Source organism: Oncorhynchus clarkii, chromosome 18 (genome assembly GCF_045791955.1).
Source record: "Oncorhynchus clarkii lewisi isolate Uvic-CL-2024 chromosome 18, UVic_Ocla_1.0, whole genome shotgun sequence".
In the NCBI taxonomy this organism is placed as follows: Eukaryota; Metazoa; Chordata; class Actinopteri; order Salmoniformes; family Salmonidae; genus Oncorhynchus; species Oncorhynchus clarkii.
In genome coordinates this window covers 3,414,567-3,426,737 of record NC_092164.1, presented here as the reverse complement: position 1 = coordinate 3,426,737, position 12,171 = coordinate 3,414,567, and the positions used below count along the sequence as shown (strand labels likewise).

The window sequence follows — 12,171 nt, the reverse complement described above, 5'->3', positions numbered from 1 at the left end:
ATGTATTGTTGGGAGATCATTTGAGGTCAGGAAGATGGTAAAGGAGGCATTAGGAAAGGTAGAGTCAGTCAGAGTGACCAGTAGTGGTTTTGATTTCATGCGTCTCAGAAGAGCAGAAGGAGAGAGCATTGTTTTTTGGAGCAGGGCACCGATAAAATGTGTTATATCTGGAGTTTCGTTGGAAGAGTGAAGAGTGTCTGCCTACTCATGTGATGCTGCGATATGTAAGATACGCAGTGAGAGGGATTGTGAATAAACCACTGCAGTTATGAAATTGATAAAATAATGGCCATGTTTCAAGTGTGTACCGACGGAATATTTTTGGTATTTATTAGGATCCCCATTTAACCACTGCAAAAGTATCAAAATTGTTCACTTCTCTCATTGACTTCTCAAACCCATGATTGGTCCGCTTCACAAGCGTTCTCTGAAGTCTCGCGTTGTTTGCGTCTCTTGGGTTTAGAAGCTGGTAGTGGGGGAACAGGAAATTCCACGCAGGCGCACATCATTCTTCACAACAAAGGACACGCCAGAATTGTGCAGTCGAGACCAACTTCTGTGTACGTTTCAAATGTATTACTACTGGTATGTAATAGCACGTTTTAATATCTTAAGAACCCGTCATAACATGCTAGGTAACAAATACGTCAAGTTATTATCACGTCTGGTAGAGAAAAAAAAATGTGCCAAACCGCGTGAGTGAACGTGATCACTTTTTTAATTTTTAAATTTTTACAATTGACATAGATACTCTGGGTTTGTCTGAGTGGATGTATCTCGTCAAGGTAATCTCATTAAGGATCAAATAATTTGAGATTTCTGGGTTCGTTTAACATGTCGTTTTTGGTTTTGTGTAACGTTAAAATTCACGAGCTGGTAAAATGGCGGCTCCCTCTCGGTTTGCATCAACGGACTTCAGTGCAGGCAGTGAGGGTGCAGCAGAGAGACACCATTTTACGGTTGCACTACTGTTTTGGAGATAAATGTAATGATTATCAGTTTTCTACACGTGTACTAATATTGAGACATTCAGTTGTTTCTGTCTGTCTATAAGTGTTACTATGGTGTGAACGGAAATAATATTGTTTTTTGATTGGAATAATACAGGGACGACCAGGTTATTCAGGAAAATAGTACAGAGTGCTCCCTGAAACATACTGAAACCTTGTACTAAATGGTTTTTGAGTCATTTATGTCAATTCAGAAATCTACTATAGATTAAGTTCTGTAGCCTAATATAAAGTGTATACTTTGTCTAATGTGAATGAACTCGTGTTTTGTTGTCAATGCTTAGCTACCAGATCTGTTGAAATGAGATCAGTGCTTGAATTGGACAGGAGCTCACTGGAGCTGAGTACCAGCACCTCAAATTTCTACCGCTTGAGCTCATGTTCCTCTTATAGAGAATAAAGTGCCAGAACTGTCAAGAGTAACTTTTGTATCCTTTCCTATTTATTACTACTGGCCGACTCAGATTAAGCCTGAGGCTGGTAACATCAACAGTGAGGACAAACCCAGCCTGCCTCTTATTGGGAATTTTCCAGTAAATGTGTGCACATTATACATCTTAGAGTAGTCAGCAGAATAAGTGCACTCTCTATGTATGTCTAGGTCATTAGGCACCATTAAACATGCACCTGTCTTGAGAGTGGGTGTGTCTGTTTATTGTTGTACCATTGCTATGGCTTCATGTTTACTGTTGCTATGGTTATGCCAGGAATGGAATCTATGCCCTACATGCACCTGTCTTGGGAGTGTGCATATCTGTCTATTTTTGTACCATTGCTATGAATGGAATCTATGCCCTAATGTGAAACCAAGCTAAAGTTAGTGCAAGGCAAAAAGATAATGGTGGCTAAATGGCCGAGGGGATGAACCATTAACATAAAGAGGAGTTACGTAAAGGAGGAAAACTATAACAAGTGTATGCCAAGGCTGGAAAGACACTTGCTTCATGAACCAGCTCGGGTTCTATTACTTTGTAATAAAGTATTTTTGAACTCACAGGCTCCGGTATTTCCACGACACTCTCCTTCCACACTGAGTCCAAACCTACAGTCACTGGGTCCTGATTGTGACAGTGGAGCCCAGTTTGCTCTGCAGGATCCAGAGATGGCATCAGTGAAGCTGGAAGACTGCAGTCAAACAGTGGAACTGAATGCCAACATTAAAGATGAAGAAGTGGAGGAGAAGATTGGGACATCTGTTTCTCATGGTAAGAGCAGGTTCTATCTAACTAAGTTTGTTGTTCATTCCAACTTCCCACTGTGTATGAAAAGTTGCAGTAGAACTGTTTCATGATGAACTGTTTCAATGAGAAGGTAGATGTTATTTCATGCTACTGACTAGGGATACACAATATATCGGTGAACATATCAGGTGTCTAGGTTAACGCTGATGTGCAAAACCGGTGTCAAAGCTGACGTAAATACCTACCTATATAACGTAGGTACAGGACGTAATGAACTCGCGTAAACTTTTGCGACACAGCATTCCCATCCTAGCCCACCATGTCTGCTGTGTGTTGACTTCAAATTCTGGGGTGTGAACTACGTTTCTATGTAAGCGTTGATAGACATGGTAATGGCTTCATAGTATTGGAGAAAAGCTGAAAAAAACTGACCCTCCGTTACATCGTGACGTGTCATGCTGTAACGAACAGCATGCATAAAGCAACTATTTATGTCTTACAATCTCTCTCCACCAGGTGTAGCACTTCTCTCATCGTTTTAAAAACAAGAAATGGACAGTGACGGGGGTAAGGAGAGGATACCTAGTCATTTTTTGCGTCATCATTGCATGCGATCAGCATTCTCAAAGGCGCTGTTTACTTCTAAGATCACTTTAGCACTGCCCTAAAAACCCTATTAAAATTCGACACAAACCTTCAAATAGGAATCTAATAAAACATTTATATAAACTCTTTATCGTGTTTTATTGACATTTGAGGCGATAAGTTGGACAGATCGAGTGGGGAAAAAAGCAATTTTCCCACACAACATCTCTCCTTCTCACTATCACGCATTAGTTTAGCTTCCCCACCTGCCATTTAAAAAAAGACCCCACAGGGCTCATTGCCTGCTTGAATTATGCAAGAAACGGGCAGTGTTTACGTCATGTAATTGATAATGTTGGAAAGGGGAGAAATTGTGCTTTACAATGGTATTGACATTACAGTTGATCTGGAAGTATTACGCTTTTGGGGCGCTAAAATAAGGGTAATTGTACGGACCAAGGCGATGTGTGAGTTTACGTTAGCACCAATACAACCAGCCTGAAAACAATAGCTAGGTTGCCACTTGTTGTTCGCCTATTGAAATTGAATTTCAGTTCATGAAAATAAACAGTTAGCCAGCTACTTTAGCCTGTTGCCCAAAGCTTCCGTTATAAGCAGCCAACTAGCTTCATCTGGCTAGTGAGGCTCGACCGGACCGGGTTATGTGTTGTGAAGCTAGCCACAATAAGGATTGGCACAAAAGTGGAATTTGCTGTTTTCAAAATAAAGGTATGTCATTGATAGTGATGCAAATGATTACAAATAGTAGAATTATGCCCTACCTTTACTTTGAAGGCTAACTGCAAATTCCACTATTGTGGCTAATCCTTATTGTTGCTAGTTTCACATAGATGGGTCCAACCACCATTAATCAAATAAGAACCGTCTTATAAATTAGGGCTATTTTAGATAATGATACCTAGCTATATAGTTAGCTACCTGACTATAGCTACTGAAACAGATTATGTCGGTTTGCAAAGTTTTTGGGGAAGAACATTGTTTGCATCCATGAGTTAGCTAGCTTTTTTTATGACCAGCATCAGAGCATACGTATTGATGAATCGTTGACATGTGAAATTCGAGTGATTGTGTAATCAATGTGTAATAACTACGTAAAAAAAATATGAACGCGTAAAATTATTATGTGACGGCCAGTCATATTCAGGTCCTGATTGGTCAACAAGCTTGTTTTTTGACACGCAAAGACCCAAACGGCTTCCATAGAAATCCTGGTTGAGAATGAAACGACGGAACAAATGAACAGCACAGCAAGTAAGTGAGGAAATAGGTTTTGATTATGTTTTACTGGTAATGGGGACATATGGAAATGCCAACAAAATAACTTTTTGGTGTGTTTGTGTAACCTTTTATTTAACTAACTAACAAATTCTTATTTACAATGATGGCCTACCCCGGCCAAACCCGGATGACGATGGGCCAGTTGTGCGCCGCCCAATCATGGCCGGATGTGATACAGCCAGGATTTGAACCGGGGACTGTAGTGACGCCTCTTGCACTGAGATGCTGTGCCTTAGACTGCTGCGTCCATGTGTGTGTTTGTGTGTGTGTTAACTATTTAACTGTACTAAAATGCATAAAAGGCCGCAAAAAATGTCAATATCGGGTATCGGTAGCTGTTTTTTTTGTCAAGGAAAATATCGGAATGGGCAAAAAATGTCATAGCGGTGCATCACTACTACTGACACTTGCATGGTTTGACACCAGTATTGCCAGCATTTGTTTTATTAACTGGACTGTCTGGAGTGTTCAGAGAGGAGACTAAAGAAGTGAAGTGGACAAACTGCCAGTGTTTTAAAGTTCTATGAAATGAGTCTGTGTCGTTACTAACCTTTGTGATAGTGAGTGGAGGAAAGGTTGCTGGATTGAATCCCCGAGCTGACAAGGTAAAAATGTTATTCTGCCCCTGAGCAAGGCAGTTAAGCCACTTATCCTTGGGCACCGAAGACGTGAATGTCGATTATGGCAGCCCCCCCCCCCCCCCTCCACCTCTTTGATTCAGAGGGGTCGGGTTAAATGTGGAAGACACATTTTAGTTGAAATCATTCAGTTGTACAACTGACTAGGTATCCCCTCTCCCATTCAGAAAGTATTTAGACCCCTTGACTTTTCCCACGTTTTGTTACGTTACAGCCTCATTCTAAAAAATAATTAAATAAATAAAAGAGAGTTTTTATTTATTTTTTATTTTTTTGTGTGAAAGCGAGTGATTGTTATCAACTATTTTACAATTCACATAGCTAGAATCTTTTGGTTTGTCTGAATAAATGTACATAATTTCCTCAATGTAGTTTTAATAAAGAATACAAGTATTTGAGCTTTCTGAGTTTGTTTAGCATGTTATTGGTTTTGTGTAAAATTCACGAGCTGGTAAAATGGAGCTCTGTCTGCTCCAACGGACTTCAGTGCTGGTGCAGAGAGACCATTTCATGGGCACACTCCAGTTTTGAAGCTTAATGTAATGATCATCAGTTTTCTACATGTGTACTAATAGTCAGACACCTTCAGTTGCTTCTATCTTTATCTATAAATGTTACTATGGTGTGAACGGGAAACACAATTGGTTTTTGATTAAAATAATACAGTGAAGACCAGGTTAACTAAACTTGTACTAAATGTGTTTTGCCATTTATGTGAATTGGGGAAATCTACTTTAGTTTAAGTGCACTTAGTTTGTGTAGACTAATTTTAAAGTGTGTACTTTGTGATATGAATGAATTAGTGTTTTGTTGTCAATGCTTAGCTACCTGATCCATTGAAATGAGATCAGTGCTTGACTTGGACAGGAGCTCACTGGAGCAGAGAACCGGCACCTCAAATGTCTACTGTTTGAGCTCATGTTCCTGTCAAGGCTTTGGGTAACTGGTGAAAAGGAGTCAGACGCAGGAGAGTTGAGATGCGTGGACAAGGTATTTAATACACGACAAAACACCGGTATAGAAACAATACAACGGTCCGTGAAATATACCGGTACCACGAATAAACTGGCGTTCATACAAAGCCCGGCAACAAAATACCAGCCATCAAGCAGTATGTATGTGGAAAACAGAGGGTTAAATACTGAATCTGTAATGGGGGAATTGAAACCAGGTGTGAAAAAAACAAAGACAAAACAAATGGAAAATGAAAAGTGGATTGGCAATGGCTAGAATACCGGTGACGCTGACCGCCGAGCGCCGCCCGAACAAGAAGGACTGACTTCGGTGGAAGTCATGACAGTACCCCCCCTTGAGCCGCGCGCCGACACCGGCCTCGGGGACGACCCGGATGGAGACGGTGGAACTCCTGCAGCATCGACGGGTCCAATACGTCCTCCACCGGCACCCAGGATCTCTCCTCCGGACCTTACCCCTCACACTCCACGAGGTACTGAAGGCCCCTCGCTAGTCGCCTCCGAGTCCAGTATGGCCCGAGTCCAGTATGGCCCGAACTGCATACGCCGGGTCCCCCTCGATGTCCAAAGGGGGCGGAAGAACCTCACGCACCTCAGACTCCTGGAGTGGACCAGCCACCACCGGCCTGAGTAGAGACACATGGAACGAGGGGTTAATATGGTAATCGGGGGGGAAGCTGTAACCTGTAACAAACCTTGTTCAGTCTCCTCAGGACTTTGAATGGCCCCACAAACCGCGGGCCCAGCTTCCGGCAGGGCAGGTGGAGGGGCAGGTGGAGGGTCGAGAGCCCCGGTGTGCCGTGGCGGTCTGCGCCAGTCCTCTGACGCCTCCCGGCCCACTGAAGGTGCACATGAGCGGTGTCCCATGTCTCCTCCGAGCGCCTAAACCAATCGTCCACCGCAGGAGCCTCGATCTGGCACTGATGCCTAGGTGCCAGAACCGGCTGGTACCCCAGTACGCACTGGAAGGGGGAGAGGTTAGTGGATGGGCAATCTCTGGCCAAGGTGTGAACGCCGCCCACTCCCCCGGCCGGTCCTGGCAATAGGACCGCAGAAACCTACCCACATCCTGGTTCACTCTCTCCACCTGACCGTTACTCTTGGGGTGAAAACCTGAGGTAAGGCTGACCGAGACCCCCAGACGTTCGATGAACGCCCTCCAGACCCTTGATGTGAACTGGGGACCTCGATCAGATACTATGTCCTCAGTGCATCTGCCTTAGCGTTCTAGGAACCTGGTCTGTAGGACAGGGTGAAAACAAAACGGGTAAAGAACATGGCCCACCTTGCCTGGCGAGGGTTCAGTCTCCTCGCCGCCCGGATGTGCTCCAGATTGCGGTGGTCAGTCCAGATGAGAAAAGGGTGTTTAGCCCTCTCAAGCCAATGTCTCCACGCCTTCAAGGTCTTGATGACAGCCAACAGCTCCCGGTCCCCCACATCATAGTTTCGCTCCGCCGGGCTGAGCTTCTTCGAAAAGAAGGCACAGGGGCGGCGCTTTGGTGGCATACCTGAGCGCTGAGAGAGCACGGGTCCTAACCCAGTCTCGGACCTGCGTCCACCTCAACTATGAACGCCAAAGAGGGATCCGGATGCGCCAGCACGGGAGCCGAGGTAAACAGCCGTGAACAAAAGCCCTGTCCGCCTCAGCCGACCCCTTCAGCAGTGAGGTCATGGCAGCTGCTACCTGACCAAAGCCCCGGATAAACCTCCGGTAGTAGTTGGCAAACCCTAGAAACCGCTGCACTTTCTTTACCGTGGTGGGAGTCAGACAATTACGGGAAGTGCTGCGTCTACCGGGAGATTTATCGCACAATTCCCCCCCCCCCCCGTCGATGGGGTGGTAATTGAGTCAAATCGGTATATTCAGAGGGGATGCGCACGGTGGAGACCTGGTCTAGGCTTTCCACTGTAGTAGCACCGATGGAAACCCCTACTCACCTGGGTTGACACGAGAGTGTCCCGACGGACGTCCTCGCGCCTGCTGCCTCTACTCCCAGAGGAACCTCCCCAGCACCAACCGGCAGGGTGCCCTCACAGATGGTGCATGGAATGGCCCCGCCTCCGGTCGCCCTAAGTGCAGCACCTCCCAGCTCCATGGGCGGTGGTGCTGGGGGATGGAATTGACAGACCCCGATCTGGATGTCCGCGGTTATCCAGCCGGATGGACAGGTCCACCAGCTGGTTGAATGTGAGAGTGGTGTCCCTGCAGGCCAACTCCCGACGGACGTCCTCGCGCAGACTGCACCGGTAGTGATCGATCAGGGCCCTGTCATTCCATCACAAACTCGTGTGCGCTCCTCGTCCCCTGCCTCAGGTGTACGAGACGTTCACCCGCCGCTCTACCCTCAGGCGGGTGGTCAAAGACTGCCCGGAAGCAGCGGGTGAAATCCCGAAGTGGTCCAACAAGCTTCTTCTTCCCCCACATAAGGCGTTGGCCCACTCCAGGGCCTTCCCTGAGAGGCAGGAGACGAGAGCGATACTTAGCCCGGCAACAAAATACCAGCCATCAGATACAGCCATCAACATAGAACTAACACACACACATACATGTGGAAAACAGAGGGTTGATTACTGAACATGTAATGGATCGGCGATGACTAGAAGACCGGTGACGTCGACAGCCGAGCGTCGCCCGAACAAGGAGAGGGATCGACTTCGACGGAAGTCGTGGCAGTTCCTCTTATAGAATATTAGCTCAACAGTATTGTGGAGCTCCTGTGCCTAAATATAAACAGTACCAGCACCCATTTCAGTCCAAGTCAAGCACTGAATTAGATAATTGAACATATAATATATTTTTAGAGAGTAAAGAAAGTGCCAGAACTGTCAAGACAATAACATTTGTTTCTGTTTCTCATTGTTACTACAGGACTAGAATTAAGTCTGAGGCCAGTAACATCAACAGTAATGACAAACCCAGCCTGCCTCTCTCCTTCCACACTGAGTCCAACCCCACAGTCACTGGGTCCTGATTGTGACAGTGGAGCCCAGTTTGCACTGCAGGATCCAGAGATGGCATCAGTGAAGGTGGAAGACTGCAGTCAAACACTGGAGCTGAATGTCAACATTAAAGATGAAGAAGAGGAGGAGAAGATTGGGAAATCTGTTAATCATGGTAAGAGCAGGTTCTAAGTTTGTTGTTCATTCCAACTTCCCACTGTGTATGAAACGTTGCAGTAGAGCTGTTTCATGATGAACTGTTTCAATGAGAAGGTAGATGTTATTTCCTACTACTGAGATGTGCATGGTTTGACACCGGTATTGCCAGCATTTTTTTTTATTAACTGAGCTGTCTGGAGTGATCAGAGAGTAGACTAAAGAAGTGAAGTAGACCAACTGCCAGTGTTTTAAAGTTCTATGAAGTGAGTCTGTGTAGTTACTAACTCTTGTGATAGTGAGTGGAGGATGATATGAAATTAGTCTGTGTCGTTTCTAACCCTTGTTATAGTGAGTGGAGGATGACAAGCCCCTTTTTTTAGCTTTCATCTGTTACCCACTTTTAGAATAGTTTTATTCCCCTGTATTGTACAGGCTACTGATATGAATAGATATGTCACCCGGTACAGACAGAAGAGGACCGGCCACCCCTTTGAGCCTGGTTCCTCTCTGTTTCCTCCAAGGTTCCTGCTTTCTAGGGAGTTTTTCGTGGCCATTGTGCTTCTACATCTGCATTGCTTGCTCTTTGGGTATTTTGGGTTGGTTTCTGTAAAGAACTTTGTTACAACTTGTGTAAAAAGAGCTTCATAAAATACATTTGATATACATGTATATCACACCAATTGACTGGTTGTTCTGATATTGTTCACACAGGAGACCATGTTGAGACATTCTCTACATCCAGAGAGCATCAGCAGGAAGATCACATAGCAAAGAGGTCTCACCACTGCACACATTGTGAGGAGATTTTCCCATTTCTATCAAAGCTAAAAATACACCTAAAAATACACACAGGAGAAAAGCTTTACTCCTGCTCTGAATGTAGAAAATGCTTCAAAACATCAACTAAACTAAAAGTTCATCAGAGAACACACACAGGAGAGAAGCCTTACTCCTGCTCTGAATGTGGAAAATGCTTCAAAACGTCAACTGCGCTAAAAGTTCATCATGGAACACACAGAGCAGAGAAGCCTTTCTCCTGCTCTGACTGTGGAAAGAGTTTCTCTCATCGGGGCACCTTAAAACAACATGAACATATACACACAGGAAAGAAGCCTTACTCCTGCTCTGACTGCGGGGCGAGTTTCTCTCATCGTAACGCCTTAAAACGTCACGAACATATGCACACAGGAGAGAAGCCTTACTCCTGCTCTGACTGTGGAAGGAGTTTCTCTCAACTGGGCCACCTAAAAAGACACGAGCGTTTACACGCAGGAGAGAAGCCTTACTCCTGCTCTGACTGTGGATCAAGTTTTTCGCAACGGGGCACCTTAAAACACCATGAACGTATACACAAAGGAGAGAAGCCTTACTCCTGCTCTGACTGTGGGGCGAGTTTCTCTCGACTGGGCACTTTAAAAAAACATGAACGTATACACACAGGAGAGAAGCCTTACTTCTGCTCTGACTGTGGAAAGAGTTTCTCTCAACTGGGTACCTTAAAACAACATGAACGTATACACATAGGAGAGAAGCCTTACTCCTGCTCTTACTGTGGAAAGAGTTTCTCTCGACCGTGCACCTTACAAAAACATGAACGTATACACACGGGAGAGAAGCCTTACTCCTGCTATGACTGTGGTGCGAGTTTCTCTCGTCCGGACACCTTAAAACAACATGATTGTATACACACAGGAGAGAAGCCTTACTCCTGCTCTGACTGTGTAAAATGCTTCAAAACATCAACTGACCTAAAAGTTCACCAGAGAACACACACAGGAGAGAAGCCTTACTCCTGCTCTGACTGTGGAAAAAGTTTCTGTCAACTGGGCAACTTAAAACAACATGAACGTATACACACAGGAGAGAAGCCTTACTCCTGCTCTGACTGTGGAAAGAGTTTCTGTCAACTGGGTGCCTTAAAACAACATGAACGTATACACACAGGAGAGAAGCCTTACTCCTGCTCTGACTGTGGAAAGAATTTCTCTCACCTGGGCACCTTAAAACAGCATGAACGTATACACAAAGGAGAGAAGCCTTACTCCTGCTCTGACTTTGAAAAGAGTTTCTCTCAGGAGTAAGAGAAGCCTTACTCCTTTTCTGACTGTGGGGCAAGTTTCTCTCGTCCGGACACCTTAAAATGACCTGAACATACACACACAGGAGAGAAGCCTTACTCCTGCTCTGACTGTGGAAAAAGTTTCTGTCAACTGGGCAACTTAAAACTACATGAACGTATACACACAGGAGAGAAGCCTTACTCCTGCTCCGACTGTGGAAAGTGTTTCTCTTGAATGTGCCATTTAAAAAGACACCAAAGGAAACACGAGAGGAGCCTTACCACTGATCTGACTGTAGGAAATGTTAAAACACCAGCTGAGCTTTAAGGTCATTCGAGAAAAGACAAAGGAGAGAAGCCTTATTTCCGCTCTCAATGTGGCAAGAGTTTTTCCCAATTGGGCAATGTAAAAACACACCAACGGATACACACTTCAGAGAAGCCTTATCACTGCACTGACTGTGGGAAGAGGCTCTACAGATTGGGTCATTTAAAAAGACACAAATGTATACATAAAGGACAGGCCTCATCAGTTCTCTCAGACCAGCTAAGATTAGACACTCCACTTAATTCTCATGTCATTAAATAATTGGCAACGTTGAATTTGATCAAATGAAGAAAGTGTAGAACACTATTGTAATCCTATAGTTTCTCACTGTGAGAGAACAATGCAGACGAAAGGGAGCATTATAGAATGTTAGTCTCTCTTTACTGATCAGTGTGCACCTTGTCAGTTTTGGTGTGAGAGAGAATAAAGTAGACGGCACACGTCAAACGTTTGATTTATGACCCTATGTCCGGATGACGTGTGCATGCCCATATTTGGGCATCCGGTAAGGACATCCTGGCGGGAAGTGATCACGTGGTTATGCCCATATGTTCATCCTGTTCCTGTTCTCACGCCTTGGAGTGAGTGCGACAATATGTATATAATGCCTTTGAAGTTGTCATGATGATTGATGTCTAGTGACCTCTTTGAACTGGGGGGGATGACCATTTCAAAGAGTTTGACCCCCCCACCCCCTGTTTTATTGACCTTAGGGTTGTTTTCTATGAAACACGAATGTCCTGGGGTATTGGGGTTGGCAGACGCCTTATAAATAAAGCCCAGAACAAGACATGCGTCCTCAGAACACTAAACAAGATTTTTTAAATCAGCATGGATTTTGTGATCAGTGGCAAAGCTGTGATGACTGTAATAACGGAAGCAGGACCTCGGTTGAAACATCGAGAAAGGGCCAAGTATCAAGCCACAATATACGATGCGCCAAAAAAAGCGGTTTCTAAGTGTGTATAGAACCCAAATACCGCCCGCAACTACGCTGA

At 44.8% G+C, this 12,171-nt stretch overlaps 1 protein-coding gene across 1 annotated transcript; it reads left to right on the top strand.

Moving 5' to 3' along the window:
• The first annotated feature begins 489 nt into the window (after nucleotides 1–489).
• On the top strand, nucleotides 490–10,960 carry LOC139372846 (zinc finger protein 345-like). The gene is made up of 4 exons (XM_071112682.1): nucleotides 490–585; nucleotides 2,008–2,215; nucleotides 8,557–8,802; nucleotides 9,498–10,960. The coding sequence occupies exons 2-4, from the start codon at nucleotides 2,113–2,115 to the stop codon at nucleotides 10,865–10,867; spliced, it is 1,719 nt and encodes a 572-aa protein (XP_070968783.1). The 5' UTR covers nucleotides 490–585; nucleotides 2,008–2,112; the 3' UTR covers nucleotides 10,868–10,960.
• Nucleotides 10,961–12,171: the final 1,211 nt, after the last annotated feature.